Source organism: Hetaerina americana, unplaced genomic scaffold (assembly GCF_022747635.1).
Source record: "Hetaerina americana unplaced genomic scaffold, ioHetAmer1.1.p SCAF_29, whole genome shotgun sequence".
Taxonomy (NCBI): Eukaryota; Metazoa; Arthropoda; class Insecta; order Odonata; family Calopterygidae; genus Hetaerina; species Hetaerina americana.
This window is the reverse complement of record NW_027286863.1, coordinates 1,034,435-1,060,288: the sequence shown is the minus strand read 5'-3', so window position 1 is coordinate 1,060,288 and position 25,854 is coordinate 1,034,435. Positions and strand designations below refer to the sequence as shown.

Genomic DNA, 25,854 nt, shown 5'->3' with positions numbered 1-25,854 from the left:
TTACGTTTGCCTCGCGCCCACCCCCATGTACACCGGCTCCTCTTGGGTCTTGGACCTGTTGGCGCACAGCCCCGCCTCGAATTCCTTCCAGCTCCCGCAGCGGACGGCCTCGAAGGACTTCTCGTTCAGCATGGACTCCGCGAAGAAGCCCCAGGCTCGCCAATGGCTGCAAACGTCTGTAGACGAAATGGAAACCATCATTTTCAATATTAGTAATGCTCACTTGTTCGGATATCGTAAGTATGCGATTTATGCGTCGACATTAAAAGTATCACGCCGCCACGTGAGCGTGTGGCATGGGGTGCTAGGTCACTAACCTAGGTTAGTGCAATCGGCAATTGCTGGCATTTGATTTTAATTTCGAGTCGTTCAAATTGCCATATCGGTTGATGTTTATAATGTAATGCTCAAATTATTAAATCCTTGTCAACGTTAAAGCCAATCGATTTGCAGGATGACATGATTTAAGGCGCTTCAAGATCGGTTTAGTTCAAGATGACCAATTCGAAAAATGAAGCACAAAATCAACAAATTGCTGCACCAAGTACACAAGGTTATACAAACTCAGGAAACTTTATCTTTCTCCGAGTATTCAGGAATGAAAATAAATACGTAGGCATGTTAAAATGGTCTTATGCTAGTTTGATCTTGAAGATGGACATCAATTGCAATTACCGACATGCAAAGTGCAAACCATCCATCGATTGTTCTTTTGTGATCAACTATTGGGTATGAGAAATTTATAAGTATCACTGCAATGTTTTCAGGCCTGGGGATTCCATGGATCTTATTCGTGGACTCATCCTATTTTCATCCATAGCTCCGTGCTCCTCAATTTCGCAAACTTTTGCGCGCACTTTGCAAAATCATGTTGCTTAGCGACCCTGCTCCAGTTCTAGCGCTTGGACTTCTGTTGTATCGTTTTAGTATCGCGGAATAACGTAGAAGGACACAGATACGTGATCCATCGCTAAAGTAGCGATACCATGCACGCGACGTGGAGATACGTGGCGGTCCTTTAGGGATATGGATCATTAGAAAATGAAAGATGGAACTTTACTTTGAAATTGTGGAAAGAAAAAAGAGAGGATCGATTTATGAGTGACTGAAGTATGATCGGTTATTCACTGCTAAACTTTTAAGTTTATTATCGAGTATATGATATGGATATACAAAGTTAAAGAAATAAATGCCAGAACCAGAAAACCGTGGCCAAAGCTACATTTAATGCCTCTTGTGGTTATTCAGGATTGGGCAGGATGCTGCAGTGATATGCGATTTCCTTCGCTAAAATCAATTGAAAAACTTACGTAGAGACTAGATACTGACTATTCAGTGGTCACTATCATTAGCTGGACGCTTAATGGTCGCCATATTTTTATCCAATCTTGCTGATTTTTCTTATTGCCAGAGTTTATCTAGTGGCTTCACTTGGGCGAAAATAAGACAAAATTTTAACCAGCTCCTGATTTAAATACTCCTACCAATCGCTTAACGGTCCGCAGCAGGGGGTGATTGACAACGCCGTGGAAGTTAACCCACTTATTATTAATCCATTTAAATTATTTAATATAGCGTTCAATCTTCCTTTCTCTAACGGTTATCCAAACCATTTCCGAAAGTGCTTGGGTGAATTTGCATTTTATGAAAATAATTTTGAATGAATCAGGCTGCTCCTTGCATGGAACCATCTCACGTTGAAAACATAGAAAGGAGCTCAAAAAATTTGCTTCGCCGCATCTCGCATGCTGTAGGCGATCTGGAGACTGGCAAGGCAAAAGATGTGCGCACGAAGATAAGCGACGCTCCCGGCATTTCATAATTCACTTGAGTGATGGTCTTTCGGTTACTCCGGCGGTCCGGATTTTCCCCGGGTGACTCAGCGTCCCGAGAAAGACGAGTGGCGGCGAATCAAAACGTCCTATCTGCCGTAAAACCTGAGAGGTCTTCGCTCCGATTGTGCTCCGGGAGTGCATTTGACCTTACCGTACATCACTTTATCCTGCAAAATTTTTTAAATTCAATTTTTCATTAACTTTCCCGCAAAGATGAGCATCTGTAATGCAACACAAAAACATTTTAAGATTAGACACCCACATTTCTTCTCGAAATACAGTTTTTTCTCTTGATTTCAACGTTATTCGGGCTTGAATTCTTTTTATTTTGTCTTTATTGTTGACCAAAGTCAATAAAATTTATTTTGATTTAATTACTATGTCCCTCCCCGGACTACAACCTTGACGTGGTGGAAGGGCTTGTGCGTTCCGATTACCCCTAGAGCTGTGCTGGCGAAAGTAATGATAATTGCTCCTGGTAGGGTCACCCATGGGTCGAATAGGTCGGAGGTTAGGAGCCAGACGAAAGGTAGTCCACGCAGCGTCTGTTCCTCAGTGAGGCGGCTGCAATGGCGTCTGACCACAGTGGGGCGGCCAGCAAGTGATGGTGTCACGTTAAAAACACTATTGAGGAAGGCAACGGGAAACCACCTAAATTATCATTCCCAAGATTTTGAGTCCTGGCAACTACGGGGCTCGGCCCAATCGGCCGTGTGTCGTGCCCGGCAGCGGGGGAGGCAAGGCTTCCGCGGTCGTCATCCCACGAAACCCTTGCAAGGGAAAACCGGCAGCAGAACAGAAGACGCAGGAGAAGAAGACCACATTAGTTAGAATAGGAACGTGGAATATTAGGACAATGATGAGGACAGGGAAATTGGAGAATATTAACGGATAGACGAAAAGGGGAAAACTAGATATTATAGGTCTATGCGAGGTGAGATCGAAGGAAAGCGGGGATTACTGGAGTGATAATTATAGAATAATATACAGCGGCGGGGACGAGAGCCAACGAGGGGTTGCCAGAGTATTAAATGAAGAGGTAAGAAGAAGCGTAGTCAACATAGAAAAAATAACGGATAGAATATTACCAGTAGGGATAAAAGCAGAACCGACGAACATGGTCACTGTTCAGGTATACATGCCACCGAAAACCATGCAGAGGATGTGGTCGACAGGATATACGATCATTTAGAGGACATAATCGCGTGTGTTCCGGCAGGGAAACATTTGATGGTGATGGGGGATTGGAATGCGACGGTAGGCGTAGGAAGAGATGGTGATGAGGTGGGGGACTACGGTTTAGGCACGAGGAATGACCGCGGGGAGAAAGCAGTTGAGTTCTGTAGGAGACAGAGGTTAGCCATCACCAACACTTGGTTTAGACACCACAAAAGACGCAGGTATACATGTAAAATGCCAGGTGACTCAGGAAGATATCAGCTAGATTATATCCTGGTTAGACACAGGTTTAGGAACAGTGTGATAAATTCCCACAGCTTCCCGGGAGCGGATGCGGACTCAGACCACAATTTAGTTGTTATGAAATGTAGCGTCCGTTTCAAAAAGATAAGGCTGAGGCGTCGGGTTAGAAAATGGAACGTAAAAGCATTAAAGGGATTAAAAAGGAAGGAGTACCAACAGGCTGTACAGGAAATCATGGAGGATGGTAAAGAGCTAAATACTATCGAAGAAAAATGGGCAAGTATCAACAAAGGTTTACCTAAAGCCGCACAAGACACTATTGGAACCGTTAACGCGAAAAGGACTAGGAAACTATGGATCACGGATGAGATGATTACAAAGATGGATGAGAGGAGAAAATGGATGAATGTAAACACAGAGTTAGGAAAAATGAAGTACAAAGAATTAAGCAATAAATTAAGGTGGGCAACAAATAAAGCAAAAGAAGCATGGTGGAAGACGCAATGTGAGTATATGGAAAGTTTGCAGAGGAAGGGTGCCATCGGTGCGCTGTAGAGCAAAGTTAAATCTTTATCGGGAAGTAAGAAAGGGAGATCTATGCTAACAGTTAGAGATAGGTTGCGTAAGATAATAGTTGGCACAGGAAAGATCCAACAGAGATCGAAGGAATATATAGAAGAACTGTATGGTAAAGAACTCAGACCAACAGAGTTAGATATAGTAAAGGAACATGGCGCAGAGGAGGATAGCTTAGGTCCAGGCATACTCGACGATGGAATAGAAAGGGCATTGAGGGAGATGAGACTTATTAAGGCCGTGGGGTGGATAGCATTCCTGCAGAACTACTGAATTGTTTAGGAAACTGTGGGAGAAAGAGGCTATATGACCTGATACGTAGGATCTATGAGGAATGAATCTGGCCGGTAGACTCTGTGAGATCAGTTTTAGTTCCTATTCCGAAAAAGGTAAAGGCGACATCACGTGAGAACTACCGGACAATAAGTTTGATATCCCACGCAGCTAAAGTTGTTCTCAGGATCATAAACAAAAGGATAGAGAGTAGGGCAAATCAATTCTTAGGGGATGACCAGTTTGGGTTTAAGAAGGGGAGAGGTACGCGTGATACCATTGCAGTAATGAGACTATTAATCGAGAGGAATATAGAATGCAACCAGGAGGTATTTGCCTGTTTCATGGATTTCGAAAAAGCGTTTGATTGAGTGAATTGGGGAAAACTAATGAGTATACTGAAGAAAATAGGAAGAGATTAGAGGGAAAGGAGGCTAAGCCGCAACCTGTACATGTCTCAGACTGCTCAGGTACGGGTGGAGAACGGGGAGTCAGGATGGGCAGTGTTAGGAAGAGGTGTAAGGCAGGGTTGTCCATTACCACCGTTGCTGTTCAACCTGTATGCAGAGGAAATGATTAAAGAGGCATGGGAAAAACTGGAGGTAGGAATGAAAGTGGGCGGGATATTCGTAAAATCAGTTAGGTTCGCTGATGACCAAGCTTTAGTTTGTCAGTCAGCCAAGGGGTTGCAAGCATTTCTCAGTGAATTGGAAATTCAGTGCGACAGGTATGGGATGAAAATCAATATTAATAAAACAAAAGTGATGCGATTTACTAGACAGAAAAAGGCTAAACTAAACATTAAAATAGGAGGGCAAAAACTATAGCAGGTAGAACAATTTACGTATCTCGGTAGTATTTTGGACCAACACGGTCAAAGTAGTAGGGACGTAAGGAGAAGAATTGCGCTAGGCAAGGAGGCTTTCACAAGCAGGAGGGAGTTGATGACAGGGACCTTGAGTAAGGATATTAATAAAAGACTCGCAAAAACTTTGATATTGATCGTAGCTATGTACGGCCCGGTCATTGAAGCAGGAGGATAGACGTAGATTGGAGGCTTTTGAAATGTGGGTGTGGAGAAGAATGGAGAAGGTGAAATGGACCAAGAAGAAAACATATGAGGAAGTTCTTGGTATGGTGAGCGAAGAGAGGGGTTTGTTGGGAGCAATCCTGTTGAGGCAGGAATAGTGGATGAAGGGGGTATTGACCGGCATTGGGATGTTGAAGACTGTAATAGAGGGGAGAATGTTGGGCAAACGAGGAAAGGGAAGGAACAGGATAGGGATGCTGGACGGGATGAAGGGAGGAAGAAGGTACTCAGAGATGAAGAGGGACCTGATTTAGAGTAGGATGCTGGATTTTGTGTTTTGCCAGGAGTCACAAAATATTTATTCAGTATCTGTTTCCATCCAAAAACCTAGCTTAACCGGTAGATTACCTAATAATAATAATAATAATTACTATGTTTTACACTATTTAAAAGCATCCAAATCTCTCGATAGAGAGTTGATATTATCTTCGCTAGATGGCTACTCAGAAGTCGCTTTAACGCCTCTAACGACTGAATTTTCGGTAATTACATTATTTCGACAAAGTCATCATGTCGAAAGAAAGGTGGGCCTCACATCTTGAGGAACACCATAAGTCTCATTTAAGCCATCAAAAATAATACCGCCATAAAATATTTTCTGCTCTTTTATGAGGAGAGGTGCCAATATTAGCAGCTTTTTCATACATATGGACTCTATACATTATTTAAAGCTTTTCAGGGAGTGGGGGGTTGCTTTAATTTTTCATTGCATTTCCTTACTGCAGGTACGGTGGGATCTCACTATTTCCATACAACGGTGGGAGGCGAGATCCAGGAGGAATCTTACGTTTAGTTGATTTTAGCATTATTTCAGCCATCGTTTACTGTATGTCGGAAGAATTTTAAAAACACTTGATCATCAAAGAACGTTTTTTTTTAAATAGTCGCCACTGAAACTGCCGCTTTGGAATTATTCACTCTTTTAAAGCATTTATTACTCCTTTGAAAAAGTTTCTAATATTTATTTCATTTCATTGTATTTAGTTTGTTACAACGAAAATGTCATTCGTGGTAATATGCGTTTCTCCAGTACGAACGCGTATCTTAATTGATCAATAAACAATCGTATTGAACACGCTTACGTAGAATTTAATGCGCTTTATTCTTTTTTGTATAAAAAAGTGCCAGTTCGATATATCGATGAATGCAAGGATAAATGCGAACACAGGTGGGGGGGCACGGATCATTTTATAATTTGGGAGGGGTGAAACAATACCGATAATGGTTTCACTTAATTCGACGACGGCCACACGCATATCTTTCCCCACATTTCCTTTCGCAGTGGACATTGTCCGAGCAGATTAATATCAGGTTGATGAGGTGAACGTACTCGTTTTCACTAATTTTCTCCTTACTGGCTTGTGAGTAATTCTATCGCCTCTGTCACATTGTTTCATACGTGCTCTCTTCTTCCTATAATTTCTATTATTCTCCTGAACCGAGTCTCTTGGTCCGCATTATCACTCATGACCTTCTCAGTCTAACTCCGCCTTTCAAGCCGTCAACTCTTCTCTCATACATACATAAGTTTTGTGATTCGACTCTCATCCATTCTCCCAACATGAACAAGGCAACATAGCGCACTTGGTCATGTTGAGGGAGTGAATGAGAGTCCGCATCACCAAACAGATATGTTTGTAAGAGAGAAAAATTAATTTGTTTGAGAGGAAGGCGCAGACTTTGAAATTCATCGGTGATGATGTTTGGGTCTAATCATCACGGAAATTCAAACTTGGCGCAACTGTACCGGGATAAGCTTGGTGTAAACCAGAGCTGCCGTGCATGTGTGAATGCATTTGGGGAAGTTCGGGACGAAATGGTTAATGAAACTTCCACCCATTCCCTACCTTCCCCCCCGGTGATTCTGAAACGCCTTTATCGCAATGCCCTTTGAATATTCTCTCCCTTGTGTTGAATTCATAATGTAAATCATGATCTATGATATAAATTGGATTCTTTCACCATTAATAGTCTTCGTAAAACATTCGTGAGATCACGGAAATCTTCTAAGAAAAAATTTGTCCACTAGATACATGTAATATCACTTTCTAGGCTTTCTGAAACTCTTCGAACAGCCATTCAACCAAACTTGATTCTAAGTACACACACATTTTAATAACAACTTCCATATTGCATTTTTTTAGTTAAAATGTTGAAAGAAAGAGTCAAAAGGTTTATTTTTCATCCAATGACCTATCCTTCCACCATCTCTGCCCGAAGCTTGTGTCTGCCCGTGGAATATAGAAATGGGCTCTGCCCACGTCACTTGTTTTGTGGGCTGCCCTTCAGCAGGCGGGCCCGAAATGCGGGAGGTAGTTATTAGCGGCTGAATTAAAAAGTTCGTGCATTAAGTGACCCTTTGCCACTTTCTTTTCATGTTTTCACTGGAAAGAGATTTCTTTCGAAAAAGCGATGAGGGGGTTAGGGTTTTTCAAATGGATGGGGAAAGGTAAGGGGAACCTGCATAAAAAATATACAAATACAATCCTATAACCATGCGCAGTCGCTACCTTGTAGGCTAATACTAATTATTTCGAGCCGGCTCCTGGGGGATTTCGATTACAAGAATTCTGGTCTCTTATTGTTCTTGGAAAAAAGACCATTTAAACCTGTTTGTCTTGCAGTCAATCTCTCTAATCTTATATTCGTGATCCCTCCGCCCGTAATACGTTAAAGAACGTTTGCATCCCCAAAATTTATGAGTCGCCATCTTGAATGTGCTTTCGGAGCCCTTGCGGATTTATCCAATCCTTCGTGCTGGCCATCCGTGACGCCACAACTCCGCTCTCCAGTCGGAATTGTATGAAATCTGGCGGCGATAGTCTATGGGTACGGCTTTTAATTTATTTTATGGCATCGAATATTTTTTTTAGGATGAACGTGAAAGCGTGTGTTACGACATATACTAATTATATGACGTATTTTCATTCATTTAATGGAAAATTACGCTCAATATATCTGAGTTACGCTTACAGTCCATGCGTGCCACCAAAATAATAACTTGGAAGCAGTTTATAACAAGAATTACATTTCAATGCAACAATTTCAGAGTGTAAAAATCATTCGCCTAGACTGGGATTCGAACCTAGATCCCTCAATATCCGGTCGAGCGCTTTAACCACTTTAGCTACCGAGGCGTCTTCTTAAACTCTGAAATTGAATCCGAATTTGTCAAAGTATAAACACCATAAGTGTTTAAAGTTGGCTTTAACCTCGTGGACTGTGGCGCCTCGCGCACGACTACGAATGCCTGTGACATTGTATGTACGGCATTTCGTCACAACATCTAGTTCCTTTAAAAGCCCCAAAATTTCAGAGTTTAAGAGGACGCCTCGGTAGCTTAAGTGGCTAAAGCACTCGACCGGATATTGAGGGATCTGGGTTCGAATCCCAGTCAAGGCGAATGATTTTTACACTCTGAAATTGTTGCATTGAAATGCGCATTAGCGGATGACTCCGTTAAAAGTTACTGTTGCGGCATCTCCCGCAGTTTCTTTGGAAGAATTACATTGACGAAACCTTCAAGGGTTGATCTGTAAATTTTCCAAGAAGCAAAGTTCAATAATTCAATGGTATGAATTTCTCGTGGCGGTCCTTTCCCTCGATTTTCATGGACTTTTGAACTTGGCTAGTTCATATGGGTGATGACGCGAAGAAGCATTCGAGTATCGGTCAGTCTTGGGTGTTCTCCCTGTACTATATCGCGTGGGCAAGTTTCCTGTCCCTTCCTCTCTTCATCCAAGAAGAGTAGATAGTCGTCCGTTGGTTGGTCCGACAATTCTATGACTTGATATTCGGAGTTTCTCCAATTCGCGTAAGACACGTTTGGTTTGCGAAGCCAACGTATCTCAGCCAAAGGTTTGGTCGTTTCCCATGCGAGTCCAACACCGTTTTTTTCATATGGAGAGATGTGACATAAAAACTGACTAGGATGTCGTTTTTGCTGATCTTCACGTTCTCGAAGATATCGATGAAGTGCGTGAAGTTCTTCACGATGAAAGACGTTCGTCCCTCAGGAAGTTGCAGTAACTGAGCCAAGTATTAGAGACAAGAAAACTCCTTATAGGCTCCTCTTCGGCGTCTTGTTTCCGACTAAGATTACCGCAGGCATGAAAACGGTGCTGCGGCGAGAACGCGAGCGGAATGAAAGTTTAGCACGTATGCCACCTTATCAAAGGAAGAAAAATATCCTAATTAGTCAATTTTTAATTACTCTCACAAAAATTGCAAATTTTTAGTAAATTTTGTGTTTAAACCATTTCTTCGACAGTTCCAAATAAAGAAAATCAATCAAACAAATTGACCAAATAAATGACAAAATATGTGTAAAAACTTGGACAAAAGAAAAGTATAATGGGAAGAAATCCAAAGGATTATGATGTAAGCCTCAGTGATTGTGGATAACAATAAATACGACCGCTATAGATATTGAAATGAATAATGTTGGGGTAGTTTCGGTTAAGCTTCGAGAACGAAAGTAATGCCCACGGGTATACATAGGTACCCTTTTTGCAATCATCATAGAGCGTGATATGTCACCTTTAGTCATTAGGATGTAACTGCGATTTTCTTTCACTCAGACAACGGCAATACATTCTCCCGCCATGCACGCTGATCGTCAAATGGCCGATAGTGATGAGATAAGCGATTCCTTCGGCGTTTGATTGAATTTCGGCGAGCTCTAATTGTCGAGTAGGGCATGGGGGTTCCACTCACACTTGGCCAGGACGTGCCTGCATCCAGGCTGGATGGCCTTCCCGCCGTTGGGGTAGAAGTCGACGTGTCCGACGGGGCCCGGGGTCCCGTAGCGGCCGGCGCACGTGTGGATGACGTCCACGAATTCGGCGTCCGCGGGGTCGAGTCGCTCCGTGTCCGGGTCGAGGAGGTCGATCATCGGGAGGGCCGGCTCTATCCCTGAGAGAGGAGGAGAGGAGAAATTAGCTGGTCGTCGCGGCAGGTCAGCGTTAGGTACGCGGAGAGAGGGAGGCCCATGGACCGGGGAAGATTCCTCCCGTTCAGCGTGGAGGGACACGCTGAGGCATTTGCCAGGGAAAGTAGTTTTTGTGCGAGGAGTTACGCATAAGATAATCGTGCGTAAATAAATTGAAACGGTGTCTGCTATTGCCTCGCGGAATTTCTCCTTGACGGAAACCATTAAATTAACTCGGTAAATTCAAAGATAAACTGTTTCATTAAGTGGCCAATGTTTTCAAAAAATATAAGGTCCTCGGGAGTTGAAACGCCTTCCACGCAGATGGCAAGAGAGAGAACAGGACGCACCAATGAGATTTCATCGCGAGCTGAAAATATGTAGCCAGTCATTTTTAGTGGTAGTCTCACAGTATTACCAGTAGGTTTTGTATCACCTCTAAACATAGTTTAACTTTTAAATTTATCATGCATTTTTCTATTTAATGGCAAATATGAGCTCTAAAGCGCTACGAAAGAGAAACATTTTTTTCTGCAAGCCTTCGGTTTCTCATACTTTCCTTTCCTCCGCTCTTGCAGCCTCAAATGATTATTATTTTCCTTCCGACGCTGCCTCGCCATTGGACATGTCACCGTTCCTCACTGCTATCTTCTTGGTCCACTCCATCTGCCTTCTTAGCGGGGTTTCCCACTAATATTTTCCTTGCCCTATCATGCCTAAAACGTCCCTTCAAATCTCTCTACCCTCTAAGAATTCATAAATAAACAGGTGGTATTTTTTTCTATGATCATTAAAAGGAGATTGATTGCTAAGAGCACTACACACTATCATAATCAATATTTCAATCCTAGGAGTGGTTTACTGCAGCTGCTACATTCTACTCTTATTAGAATGCAAGGCAAGGATGCATATTCTATGGAGAATAATCCGGTAATAATTCCCGTTGCCTTCCACATGGCAGTACTGTGGCCGCTGTACTTCGCTCTCGCCCGTAGCCGCGGCAGCTGACCGGGCCGGGCCACTGGGCCACTCGCTCTGCCCCACCTTTCATCATGGATTCAGGGTAGCCTTTTAGTGGGAGTCTATTTTTCTCGTTGCCTCGTTCCGAAATACCATTATTGTGTTTTCCTGTTCATATGTGGTTGCCTCGTTCCGAAAAACCATCAACAAATTTTTTCTAAGCTGAAAATTTTTCGCCGGTTACGGGATACGAACTATCGACCTTCGGCTCCACATGCAGAGGTAGGACACGCTAGGCGGGCAGGCAGAGGCAGACACGCTACCTCTGGTAGACCAGAGTTACTAACTAGAATGACACAACCTATCCTTGAATCCAAAAATACATATTTCACTGACTCATTCTTTAGCTCAACGTCCTTTCTACCGTACTTAATTACTCCACTTACTTAATTTCTCCACTAGTTTAATCACTCCTCCGAGTTCCGTAAATACGAATAACTAATTAAATAGCATAGAAATAAACTTGGAAACAGACGATGACATACATAAGATTATTAACAAAATGGATATGAAACCAACGGGTCATGATGACATAAGAATAATGGACCTGAAAAGGTGCCCTAATATATAATACCAGTCAGTATTAAAGGATGTTGTAAATCATTCCATATGCAAAGAAACAATCCCTAATGGTTTAAAAAAAGCTGTCATAAAACCTATTTATAAAGAAGGATCTCATTATGACTTGAATAATTATCGCCCAGTATCAATAATACCAGCCATTAAAAAATCATGGAAAGGTTTATGTCAGACATATTGCTGAATTTCCAGGATCAGTCGTGAAATTGTATCAAAATTTCAATTTGGTTTCCAAGGAAATGAAATCCCACACAAGCTATTGAGCTAGTTGTGGACAGTCTCAGAGATGGAATGGATAGGAGGCTTAACGCGATAATAAAAGTCATATATCTTAGAAAAGCTTATTACAGTAGATCACAATATATTGTTGAAGAAATAATACTGTGTAGGGGTTTGTGGACCCACCCACCTTTAGTTTTATAATTATTTAAAAGATAGAAAGCTAATCACTAAAATAAATAATGTACGTAGTGAAAAACATGAGAAAGAATCAGGTGTGCCATAAATATCTATTCTTGGCCCTTTACTATTTATGATATATTTTTTTTAAGGTAATCTACCGCTTAAGGTAGGTTTTTGGATGGGCACAACTACCAAACAAACATTTCATTATTCCTAGCAAAACAAAAAATCCATCATCCTACTCTATATCAGGTCCCTCTTCATCTCTGAGTACTTTCTTCCTCCCTTCATCCCGTCCAACATCCCTATCCTGTTCCTTCCCTTTCCTCGTTTGCCCAACATTCTCCCCTCTATTACAGTCTTCAACATCCCGCTGCCGGTCAATACTCCCTTCATCCACTTTTCCTGCCTCCATAGGATTGCTCCCAACAAACCCCTCTCTTCGCCCACCATACCAAGTACTTCCTAATTTGTTTTCTTCTCTGTCCAATTCACCTTCTCCATTCTCCTCCACACCCACATTTCAAAAGCCTCCAGTCTACGTCTATCCTCCTGCTTCAATGACCACGTTTCCGCGCCGTACATAGCTACGCTCCAAATTAAAGTTTTTACGAGTCTTTTCTTAACATCATTACTCAACGTCCCCGTCATTAACTCCCTCCTCCTTGTGAAAGCCTCTTTGCCTAGCGCAATTCTTCGCCTTACGTCCCTACTACTTTGACCGTGTTGGTCCAAAACACTACCGAGATACGTAAACTGTTCTACCTGCTCTAGTTTTTGCCCTCCTACTTTAATGTTAAGCTTAGCCTTTTTCTTTCTAGAAAATCGCATAACCTTTGTTTTATTAATATTGATTCTCATCCCATATAAATGACATATTCAATTGCTGCCATTTTTGAGAGTTGATATTGTATGTTGATGATGCAGTACTCATATCAAAGCATAGGGAACCACACGCAGTTATTCAGGGCATACAACTTCACTTAAATAATATCAGTTAATGGGTAACTGATAATAATCTTGTTATCAATTAGAAAAAATCCAAAGTCTTGTTCCGTGAAACACAAAGCCTCTGACATTATAAATATTCAATTACAGATTAATTCACATTACTGCCTACCTTCCTCCAATAACTGTAATTTCCCCATGCGGGAACAATAAAATAAATATAATTACTTGAGTGTAATCATTGATCAAAGTATTAAATTTGGTGGGCATATTTGAAAAATAAATAACAAATTAAAGTACATCCTTCATCAAGTTCACTAGAGTACTAGTTTTGTAAGTTTGAATGTCATCAAGAGAGAGTATTTTGCACTGGTTGAGAGCATTTTAAGATATGGTGTAACTGTCTGCAGATCCATTGGTTCTACAAAAGTTAATATACTAAAAAATAAACAGCTAAAAATCCTAGAGGCAATGTCTTAGGCTAGATCAAAATATACAAATATTCCAAATGGAAGAAATATCTTTCAAAAATTTGGGATTCTGCCCGTAGACAGGCTCGATGAGATACGTCATCATAATAGGAAACTATTTTCATGGCAAATATTAAATACCTGGTTCAAATAAAAAGGAATTACCATCAAGGAACAATATTAAGTCTATAACAAAAAAATTAATACCAATCAAAGTAGAAGAAAATTGAAGGTTGTTGGGCATCTAATTTTCCATGAAATATCTAAATATTTAAGAATAATACAGCCAGTAAATGCTGTGAAAGGGAGAATAAAAGACTGGTTATAATACGGAATGGAATAGGGCCTGAAACAAAATATGACACGGAATATATGTAGCTTTATAACTGCAAACACTTTAAGCTATCATTTTTGTTTATGTGTCGCCTGCTGTCAAGCCAGAACTGACTGGCTTAGCTTTCCCAGCGTTCTCCTCTCTATTACAGTGTTCTCCATCATCCCACTGTCGCTCAGTATCTCCTGCATCAACTTGCCCTGCATTCTTGGCGTTTCCCTTGGGAACTTCGTGGTTGGTTTTTCTTTCCATCCATTTTATTTCCTCCATTCTTCTCCACGCCCTCCAAAGCCACCAATCTGCGATTATCCTCTTGCCTCCAAGATCAAGTTTCAAAGTTATACATAACTACTCTCAACGTTAAAGTTCGACTTGTCTTTTCTTTACGTCTTCACTTCTGGTGCCTGTCATCAACTCCTGCATTTTCACACATGCTTCCTTACTTTCTCTTGAATTCTCTCTTTCGTGCCCCTACTACTCTGCGTGCCCAACCTTCTCCAATATGCTTTCTAAATATTCGCAAAGTTCTAATTTATGCCCCCCCCCACCACTTTAACCATTATATTAGCCTGCCTACTTCCCGAGAATCTCATTATCTTCGTTTTTTAGGATTAATTCTTGTCATATACCCATTACACTAATTCTGCAGTGCGCTTAGTAATGATTGTAAACCTTTGGCGGGCTGGCTAACCAACTCTAGACCAAATCTAACCGATTTGAAGAGTTCCCCAACTATTTTAACTCCGGCCTGCAACCCTTCACATGCTTCGCTTACTATTTCCTCCGCACATGCTATGTGTATTGCAAAGGGCAGGGGAGGGTGGATATTCATGCTCTATTCCCTTCCCTTGGGCATTGCCCGTCCCCGACTCTCCGTTCGCTATCCGCACCATTTACTGGTGCCGGCACGGTCAGCTCTTGATCGCCGTTCCCGAGCGACAGCGGCGCGGCGTGTGCCACGTTGGTGGTGGCCACTCGACGGAATAGCTTTCAAATTTTAACCACCCTACTTGAAAAGGCTTCATTCTTTTCTGCGAGTGTACTTCGTTTTATGATTCATTTCCTGGTTATTTTATTGCGAATCATTCATTGAAATGCACTTTAATATACGTTAATCCTGAGCATTTCCCAATGATATTTTATGTTTTAATCACTTGATTGGGAATTTTCGTTTAATATATGGAATGCATATTACGAAATATGCTGATCACTATTTAATTTTATAATTGCTTTTTCAATATATTTGCAATACTTGAATTTGCTATACGTATTTATATGGTATTAGGTTTTCATTATCCATGCCTTTCTTCAGGAAATTACAGGCTTATCCATCGATATTTTCCTTCAGGTTTTTGTGCATTGTATTTCCTTCATCTTCGTCACTCAGAGGAAACTCTTAAATGCCCTTCCAGAAAGTAACGGAAAATCATTCGTAAACCTTTTCCTATTTCACGGACATGCCCCTGGTGTCTGTGATGCTCACACTGGGGTAACTAAACAATGGATAGGGAGCGTGTTTCCCTGCAGAGGCGAACTTTCTCCCCGGTCTCCTTTCTCCCTTTCGCAGCGGTCGGGACAATAATCTTTGAAACGGTTTGATGAGCCCTTGGAAACCCTGTGGCGGGAAGCTTTCATTGCTAACTCTAAGTCTTTGCTGCTGCTCATATCTTCGGTCGGTCGCTGATATGCTCTTTGACTGCAATCGCCGCTTTTTCGTACGCTACGTTTTTCGTCGTGCCCGTGCTTAGTTTAGAATATTTTCTTCTGGACTGGAGTTCAAAACTCGAAAACTAGGAGAGATTCGATTAGTTTCAGTTCTACACTTCCTTTATAGTAGGTAAAGTAAGTCGGCTCAGCAAATATGTAGAAATAATATTTTATCACACAATAGGAATGTTATTTTTTTATTCTTTTATGTTTATTTTTTGAATTGCTTTAAGAATTATCACGCCTACCATGTAAATACTTGGAAAATTAAAAGCGGCTCATCAATTTTTAGCGGCAATTTTGGTTTCAGATAACAATTGCATGTTATTCGTAATATTCTTATACAAGATGTTATTTGCACGATTGAAAAACGCTTGATAATGAGCGGTAGTTACTCTGACTCTTTTTTTCAATGTAGTTTTTATGACCAACGTTTCTCCCGTTCCTATTTCGTTACTTTGATTTTTATTTTATCGTTAGGCCACAACCCGCCTCACTTTTGCTGCCGCGATACTTCCTTTTGTTTTCATTTTATTTCTATATTCTTAAAATTGAATTTCGTTTCAAATCATTTTTTGTCAAAAAGCAATGAAAAGCAAAGAAATGTTCGACAATTATATTTTTCGAATCCAAATTTTAGAATGGTAAGAACCCTCGTCGGTAGGCGAAGGAGAGTTGGTCCATTCCTCTTCCAGCCTTCAGATTCGCCTCAGTCTCCTGTCAATTTTACTTGGTGCTTTTCCCCCAAACCACGTAATTCACGACGAAATTCGCAAGAATTGGTGCTCCATACCCTCCAAAGGTATCACATTCGCGGAAGGAGACTTCTCCCTGTCGTGTTTTGTCTTCGCTAGGGATGAAGGAGGAGGGCGACCAGAGGATGAAGAGGATTTCGAGCGGGGGGAGCGGGGCCCCAGGGTACTGTGCACCTCCCAGCTCCCATGGGCCCTTCAGCCCCCTGATTGTGCCGCGCACTAGGAGAAGACGTGACTATCAGTTCTCCTGATATTCCGTTGTCCTTGAACCCTGGACTGGAAGCTGCAGACCCTGAAAAGGAGCCCCGACAGTTTGTGGACTGGCGGTAAAAATGATGGATTTGATAAGATATAATTAAGAAGTGAAAATATTTAACCAGAGAAGAGTTTTTTGCTTTGAATAGAATTCTCTTCCACAGATGGGGAACGCAACAAATTGATCTTCGCATTAATACTCATTGTCTCCTTTCAACATCCTTTAGCTGACTATCCTCTTCGCCTGTGATTGTTATTGTACCTGATGCATCTCTGATACAGTAAGCGGCATTATCTTATTTACTTCACAAACAATCCATTCACAGCTCTGTGTAGCTTGCCCATTTCGCTCTCGATGTGAGTTCATATCCTCGCACTGTTCTGTTCTCCATCTTTTCTTTGACCCAATATTTTCTCCCCTCCGTTTATTATTTAACTCTTTGTACTATCTTCTTCGTAACTCTCCGTAGTTCTCCCAATTCCTTCTCTAACCTATGTTCCTTAACATAATTTGTAACTCACGGCTTCATGACCGTGTTTCTATTAACCTTTCATATTGTTTTGTTCACCGTTTACTTTATTTTATGCTTGAGAACTTTTGATCTTTCTTCTGCGGGACCCGTCCTCTTTTTCCCGCAAAGTATTTCATCATCTTCTCCCTTCGCCCCAGTTGAGTCTTGCCACATCGTAGTTTCTCGTACCCCTCCCCTTTTCCAGTCTCTGAAATCAAACACTGCACTTGATGAGCACTAAATTGTGATCCCAATCCAATTCTGCTTTCAGGAAACTATATGAGTTGAACCACGCTATTCCTTAATCTATGCCTGACCATATCATTATAATCTAGCCGATTGATATCTCTCTTTTTCTACGAGTATTTTCCATTTGTACCCATGTCCACTGTGGCGTATCTGTTAGTTATAATAAACCAATGTCTCCTAAAAAACTCAATACACTCGATTTCTCCCTGCGTCCACACCTCACCCGAAACCGTCTCACTTCCTGTCTCACTTCCGTCTCTCCTTCACCGCCCGCCGCATTTCACTCTCCCATTACCACAAAGTTTTATTATTCCAGGTACATTAGAAATCATTCCGCCTCACTGATTATGAAAAATGTCCACTTTTTTCTCCCAATGGCCGGGGTGTCCACCTTTATGATCATTTACTTGACTGGGTTTGCTTTTATTTCGGCTAATGATATTCTTTGATTAACCTTTTCAACGTTCCCTACTGTTCTCCTATTCAGTATTACGGCTGTACCGTGCCACGCCATTATTCTGTAACTTACGCTGCAATATCTTTCCACCTCATCTCGCACATCGTACCTAACATACCAGTATTTCCTATCTCCAACTCTTGCTTGATTTGTTTCAACTGTCCTGACCAAACCACCTTCCCAAAAACCCCAATACCCTAATCATACTTTAGGAGTCTCTCTTCCGTGTCTTCCTTTCCGCTGACATCCGCTCGGCTGTGCCAGACTTTCGTGTTATGATGACGGCGGAGGCTTTCCATCTTCCACGCACAGGTTCAGACAGAGTTGCCAGGATTCAGCTCTATTATGTGATTTCATCATAGTTGGTCGGGAAAAATAACTGAGGTGGTTTCCCGATGCCTTCCTCAATGACGTTTTAACGTGACAGCATTACTGTAATGGCCGCCCTATTGGGTCAGACGCCTTTGAAGCTGCCTCGCTAAGGAACAGTTGTAGACTTCCATTCATTTGGTTCCTACCCTTCGATCCATCCGGCAAGGGTGACATTACTAGAAGAGAATTACTGTTGCTCCCGCTAAGCACAGCTCAATAGGTAAAAAGGAGCGCGCAGGCCCACCTACCACGTCACGGTCTGGATGACAAGTAAGATAACTCAACAGATAGTTTTCTTCGCGAAAGATAGAGTCATTCTCGAAATATTAATCAAATTTCGTGAAACCGAGATAAAATACTTTCATTTTGGATGCAGAGGCGTGACACTGTCTTAGCCGTTGCCTTTAATCAATCTTTCAGCGGACTCTGGCGGTGGCAAACGCGAGACGGAAGCGGTTGGACTCGAGCGATGGCCGTTTTTCATTTGGATGATATTTTTAAGTCACGCAATGTCGGGGCCGTTAATTCGAGAAAGATTTCGGAGTTCCCCGGGAGTCGACCGTGCATGGGAGACCCAGCACACGTCAGGGCAAATACCATCACCTCTTGGTGTAATTCAAGTGCAGCGTACCGCATTGAAAAACGCCAAGAAGGGAGATGGCCGGTGGCATGAAATACAGCCTTAGAACTTTTTACTGAGCGGAAGCTTTTTCGGGAATGTGGTCATGCAAAAACCTGTTTACCCGTGAACGGATTCGACGCATCACTTTTACTTAATTTCGCAGTGAAAGACGAAAGTTTTTTTTAAATGCTGGGAAAGGGATATCGAAATAATATCCTTTGGTGGGCACTCGCCAAAGTAGTAGAAAAGGAAACAGGAAACGATGATCGGGGAGAGCAGTCTTTCGCATGTAATTGAAGGGATTTCGTTGGACGAGGTCAAACCCTTTCGGCTCCACTGAAATTGAGCCACGATTCGATTGTTTTCGGATTATTCAGCGAACGAAGGAAAGGACGTCGATGGAAATCGGTCAAACCCGGTCGATTTCATTCTTTTGCTACGTGTCCATGAGAAGCAACACGTCTTCAACAAGTATAAAACCTGCACATATTTGTTTGCATTTTTGTTTTTGTAATAGTTATAATTGTAACTGACGAGGGTAACCATCATTTAATAGAGAAGTCTAAGGATTTTGTACTCGGAATCTAGACTGACCAACCTCTCCGACAAATTTTAAAATATCATTCAAGTGACGATTTTTTTCTCATCAATTGATTATCCCAGCTCTAGCATCTACGTTTCGACTAGTTAATTTGAAAACTCCAAAAAAGGGAATTTCCCCAGTTTTATTAATCACCAAGTGTAAGGATACTTATATCTTTATATCATACAGATGCCGTTCTGTCGTGGAATCGTTCCATAGTGATGGTGCATTCCACTAGCTCGTATATGCTAAATCATTACACAATAATATAAAATTCTAGGATGAAATATTATTCATAAGGAATTCTATTTTTTTAATGAGTTCTAAATATAGCGTAGTAAGAGGGAAGATCAGGCTCCTGTTTATTTCCCGTAGGTCACCAGGGGTGGAATAGTAGAACGTAAAGGGGTGGCCACATGTAAATCATTCGAGTTATTTTTGTCATTCGCTGTAAATATTTTCGATGGCACATACGGAATTTGGGCATCAAGCTTTCGGTGGAAATGGAAAGGTTTTGTTATTCATAGTTCTTTATAATTATGGCAAATTTCAATATATCTATGTAATTTTTAAGCAGATGTTTTCCCCATTTGGTGATACCAAACGCCTACTATGAATTGGACGAAAAAATTGAATTTCAATTTTTAAATTGGTGAACATGAGTATTATAGATAAAGGGAAAATATTTTGTCAAATACGGTTCGCTCTTGGAACCAGTTCCCATTTGAATGTATATAATAATTGTACCACCTATACGTATTTTAAAACAGTTTTTCTCGCATGAAATCACCTAATAAATTCACAGGATTTTCGCAGGTTTTTCGCACCCCCCTCTCTTCGTGGGTGTTTTCCTGCGTGGGTTTTTACTAATTGAGTAATGCCACGCTCTCCCTAGCTTTTCCCACAAACCTCATTCTTTGCTTGGACCTTCCTTATTTTATTGTTCTCTATCTTCACTGTCATTTACATTGAGTATGTGCGTATGCGTACGTGTATACTTTATTTATATTGTTTATATATTTTAATATGGATGTATATATGTACATTTTTTCCCATGTGCAAATCTGCGCATAATGTGTCTTTCTGCATAAATTTGTTTATGTGTATGCATGTAATTATAAATATTATGGCTAATCTGGATTGAATACGACGATGGGTTAAATGGAAGAAGGGACCATTTGGTCTCATTTTGCCCAAATAAAGACTTCTATCTATCTATTTGTCAAAATTGCCTCATTTTTGCTCGCATTCTTCCAGTCAGGAAAAGTAAATGAGAAGCCGGGTCACAAAAATGGATATGTCGAAGAGAGACCCGAGAATTAAGGCAATCTGATCTCATTTCCGTGCGTGTTTGATGAATGAAAATTTTCTTGCGGGTCTTAGAACTTTCTCATCCAGCGGGTATTTAGCGTGATTGTTTTTCTTTGGCCTCATTGCGCAACGACTCGTCAGCAGCACGCACCGTTACGTGTTTATACTCGAAAAAATACCTCGGGGAGAACTAGTACGTTTAAGGGAAAGGCACTTCGGGAATGCTCCAGATATTGAGAACCGGGGATAAAATGATGCTCTAACCGAACCAGTGCTTTAGAGAGAGAGAGAGAGAGTTGGCGGAATTATGGCCCGGGGGTCCGGATACAGCCAGCAAGATGCAGCACCTTATAATAATGCCGGCCCACCAACGTACCACGAAAATGTCCGCCTTGCGAAAAATACTCTTGCAGGATCTTCGCATGAATTCCGCGAGGCACCCGTCTGCTAAGAATCACGCTCTCCTATGATCATCGACCTTGAACCTTGGCCCCCCCCCCGTTGTCCCCTAATTACCCCTCTCTCTCTGTTTCATAATCATGAAATATAAATCATTTCCCTCCCCCGTGAGAAGGACCGCCATGCTAGCGATGCACCTTCGATTGGATACATTCCCAACAAATTGCCGATTGTTTGTAGACGCCGCATTAGACCCGTTCCAACGGGTGTCTCATTTTCTAACAGCTTCTCTTCATCCGTCTTCCGATGATCCGGACTCCGTAGGTTTTCTAGGCGTTGCTACACAACGTTCCCGCATTTTCACCAAGGTCAGGTCCGTCAATAGTTTTGACCTAAATACACTTGCTCGAGGAACTCTACCGAAACTTTGATTGCGGCAATGGGAGTTTTAATCCTCACCCCTAAATTGACCCAGGAAAGAGTTTTGCTTGGAAAAAATATTAATTAGATAGAGTCAGTCAGTCGTCTGTCAATACCATCTCGAATAACTGCCTTCAATGCATTCACGATACCATAACCGCCACTAAGCTTCAAAAGTCAAAGTCGCGGATGTAAGGATAAATGAATGGAGTCACGGATTAGGGAAGAATTTCATCCGTTTTCCGTTGGTTCCTCTGATATTTTCAGCGTCCTTTCGAGGTAGTTTGAATTTTGCCGGAAAATGTTATTCACCATTTAACCGCGACAGATATGATTCGGTTATGTGCCCATCCCCCCGAAATAATGAATTCCAACCGTCCTATTTACCTGTGATGCGACCAACTCTGCCCATTTTAATTAAGTGGCCGGCTATTCCGGCGACGTGGGCGCCCAAGCTGAAGCCCACAAGGTGAAGGTTTCTGAAGAAGGTGTCGGAAGGCGAGGACAGATCGTTATCGTTTGCCAGGAAGTAGTTCTCTTTGTTGATGATTCGCGCCATCGTGTCGAGGAAGTTGGCGAGCAGGCGTCCGACGGCGGGGACGTTGACCACGGCCCACGGGTACCACGGCCCGGCGGCTAGGGTGTGCCAGTCCACCAGGATGATGTTCCGGCGACCAGTCTCCTTCAGGCCTTCAGGAAATGGAGGGAGGGAATTAGAAAAGGTATGCCGGTATGAGGGAGATCTCCACCACACTGGGACTTTGGGAAGACTCGATTTACGTCCTCATCAACGTAAGACTGCCAGTCCCCACGATGGCATGTGGGAGAAGGGGTTAGGTCACCAATCATTTAAGTAATTGATAATAGAGGACATTCGGGAAGGAGTATGTCGTAAACTTCATTCTATTCTACTGTTGTAATTTCGAATGGAAAGAGAGGTGAGTGATTCTCAATATCGATCGGCTCTGACCGCAGTCGATTCCCTTTTACTTAACATCCTTTGCCTCGCGTTTCACCGCAATGCGGCGCTAACATACCGTGTCAGATTCAAACTAGAATTATTTCGATTTTTTTTACTTACCATTCAAAATATCAAGATTTTGTTGTCAAAACCTGGGAAAATTTTTATTTTAGTGTGGAGATATCAGGATGTGCGACTTATTCAGGGAGCTTATTGAAGAAGATATTTGGAAAGATGAAACCTCCGCACAAGGGAGGTATTGTCGTTACAGCGTTCAGGGATTCCGATTTCCATATTTCAAAATCAGTGCTTGCGGAGAGAAATGCGTCAAAAACTCGGAATTGTCTTGAGTTCGACGACCCCGAACCATTCCTAACTAAGCCCTTACAGTCAAGCCCTTACAATCTTCGTTGCGTCTAAAACTGATCAAAAGGCGGTTGAAAGAGAGTTGTCCGAAATTTTCGACTTTAAATTATGACTCTACTCAATATAATTATGATTAATGGAAGAGAGAATTTTGGTGATAAAAATGGCCCGAAAAGGAATTTAAGTAGTGCCAACAAATTGACGAATTCGCAAAACCTGTTCGCCATTGTAAAGGAGGAATCTAGATGGTTTTTCTCCGTAATTAAATAATCGCATAATATCATTTTAGATGGCGTCTTGTAAATAAATTAACCAAAACTTCCTTGGTGAAAGCCAACGAGTTTGCATCACAAAAACTAGCCGGTTCATGTGCCCGATTTTTTCACAATTCTGTCCCTTCGCGAACTCAATGGCCGACTGCAACTTGAATAAGCTCAGTGGCGCCCAGCACGCTATATACAAAGCTTAGGTGAAATTTTAGTGAATCAGATTTTCACGGCGGAACTCGGGGATGTTATCCACCATTACTGGCAGTATTCCAAACCCAGATTGTATGAAGAGCAATCCAAGCAGTTAAACGGATTGGGAAGTAAATTTAGGAACTAGGAAGCGTTTCCGCTCACTTACAAGGCCTTTTTCCCGATTTACCCATCCATTATTCCTAATAAATAAATTCCATAGTATTCGGTCTTTCTAATCAATTCTACTTCCTATATTGTTTGATTACTGTCCCTTAGATGACGCAGTTTAGAACAGTGCTATTGTTCCGTCTGCTCTGGGCCCGTTTCTCAAAACTGCAAATCAGTTTACAAGCCCTTGTAATTTGGACAAATTGAGTCTTCTGATGGAAAGCAATGATTAACTTGTTGGCAGTGCACACTTTGCGGATTTCCAATATTTGTATTACATTTAGGAGTGTTTTTTAGAGGACTTGAAAGTAGACTTTTAGCTTTGAAACTCGATCCCAAGGTCATGGCAGTGTTATCATATGCACGTCATCTTTGTTGACTAATAATTGATAATGTTATTGTATTTATGCGTCAGCACTGTTTAAAGGCACCACCTGCCCCATTTCCTTTCTTTCGTTATATCTGTTCATGATTTAACTGCTCGCTCACCAAAATTTCTGTCAAATGGGTCACGAGGAAGTCTCGTCCAACTAATTTCGTCAATGAAACTATTTTGTAGCCAGGTCACATTTTTTTATAGGGATCTCTTTTTTACAATCATGACAAGCTGTTATTATCGAGTATAATTGTTTGGGATAATTTATTTCAAATGGAGGATAACTACAGCGTTGGTATCATAAAATTCGTATATTTTGAATCCTCTTTAAGTTTTATCGTGCGGAAATTTTACGCATGTAGCCTTGGAGTACACTGGTAATGAGATTTAAAAAGGTTGGGTAACCTAACTGAATTGTGTCATAGATGACGAAAGAGCTCACCTGAAATGAGTTCCGTGATTACGTTCGGCTTATCCGTCTCCATAAATCCATGTATGAATATTATCGTGGGAAGGCTAATATTCATATCCCGTGCGATTTCGAACATGTTACTACTCCCCATTCGACTGTACTCTTCTTTGGACGACGCAGGAGACCTCCGGTGAGTGGATTGCGCCGCAGATTTTCTAGAAAAGATGAGGACAGAGCATAGAGGGAGGGAAATGATTGAAAAATAAATATGCAGTACGTAGACGAGCGAAAGTCGATGAGGTTCAAGATGCAAGATGAGCGACTCCGTTACCGTTTGCTTTCAAATGTTTTTAATCATTATGTCATTTTAAGAAATTTTTATTTAGGAACGCTGCAACTGGCCGCGTATTTCTATTTTTATCTTTTAAACTTACTGGCAAAATTCAAGTTTTGCCGAACATTGTCAACGATAGAGAAACTCAGAATCAATTGTCAAGTACTACTGCTGCGAGCAAAATGAAAAGTATGAATAATGGCACGCACAAAAATGTATTAACTATAATTTTAGTTTCCATGAAGCTTGATGAATTTCAATATTATCTCGACGGTATTTAATTTTATAATTTAGGGTAATCAAAGGAAAAAAATAACGGATATACTCTGGAGTTACCGGATACCCACGCATTTTAACTAATTCGGAGACACTTTAGTTCTGTTTATTAGTGACAACAGTTCATGGCCGATAACGATTCGAGAGGTGCTGTTTGCGTGGGGCTTTGGAGCGGAAGAGAGTGTGCGTATGACATCTGCTCACATAGATTCTACTAGCAATGCGTCAGCGTTGCCACCGGCACATGTCCTCACTGTGAGGAAATTGCGTGATCTGCTGACCCGCTTACTCACTTGTTGTGCATGTAGAACTGTATCTTCTTGTTGTCCAATTCATCGATGTAGGGATCCTCAAACTCCGGCCAAAGTTTGAAGAAAAGTCCTCTCACGGAGAAGCTCCCTAAGCGAGGTTTCCGCATCGCCCATCCTATCAGATTGGACAAAGAATAGAATTGTTACCTTTTGTTGCCTTTACAGAGCCACTCTATGCAGTGAAAATGATATCTTGCTGCAGTTGACTGAAAGCAATCATTAATGTATATTCATAATACTTTTATCCTTAGTTTGCACTTGTTAGGACTCGCCAGACAAATTGCATATGTTTAGTACAAGGTCACGATGGGACTCGCCAGGCAGATTGTATTGTAACGATTACTAATTATGAACGTGACGAGGTGACTCAATATTGTTTTTCGGGTAACGTAGTGTAAGATACTACATATCTTTTTCAATCACTTTTCTCCGAATTTGCTGTCGGCGTCTTAAGATCAAAGGTAATTGCCCCTGCATCCTGCATATTACATGCTAATTGCATTTCATTTTACTTTACAGAGCGATTGAATTTCATATCTTACCATCTTTTGAAAATTGAAATTTTATTTATTTATTCAGTATAAGTCCGAAAACAGCGCATTCTGGCCTTTACATCGAACTATTAACAACGATAACAATTATAACACTTACAAACACCCAAGCCCCAG

At 41.5% G+C, this 25,854-nt stretch overlaps 1 protein-coding gene across 1 annotated transcript; it reads right to left on the bottom strand.

Annotated features, from left to right (window-relative positions):
• Window positions 1-25,293, bottom strand: LOC139689936 (lipase member H-like). Its single transcript, XM_071587085.1, has 5 exons — window positions 25,169-25,293; window positions 24,296-24,480; window positions 21,909-22,211; window positions 9,913-10,110; window positions 1-176 (listed from the first exon to the last, which is right to left on the bottom strand). The coding sequence occupies exons 1-5, from the start codon at window positions 25,291-25,293 to the stop codon at window positions 1-3; spliced, it is 987 nt and encodes a 328-aa protein (XP_071443186.1).
• Window positions 25,294-25,854: the final 561 nt, after the last annotated feature.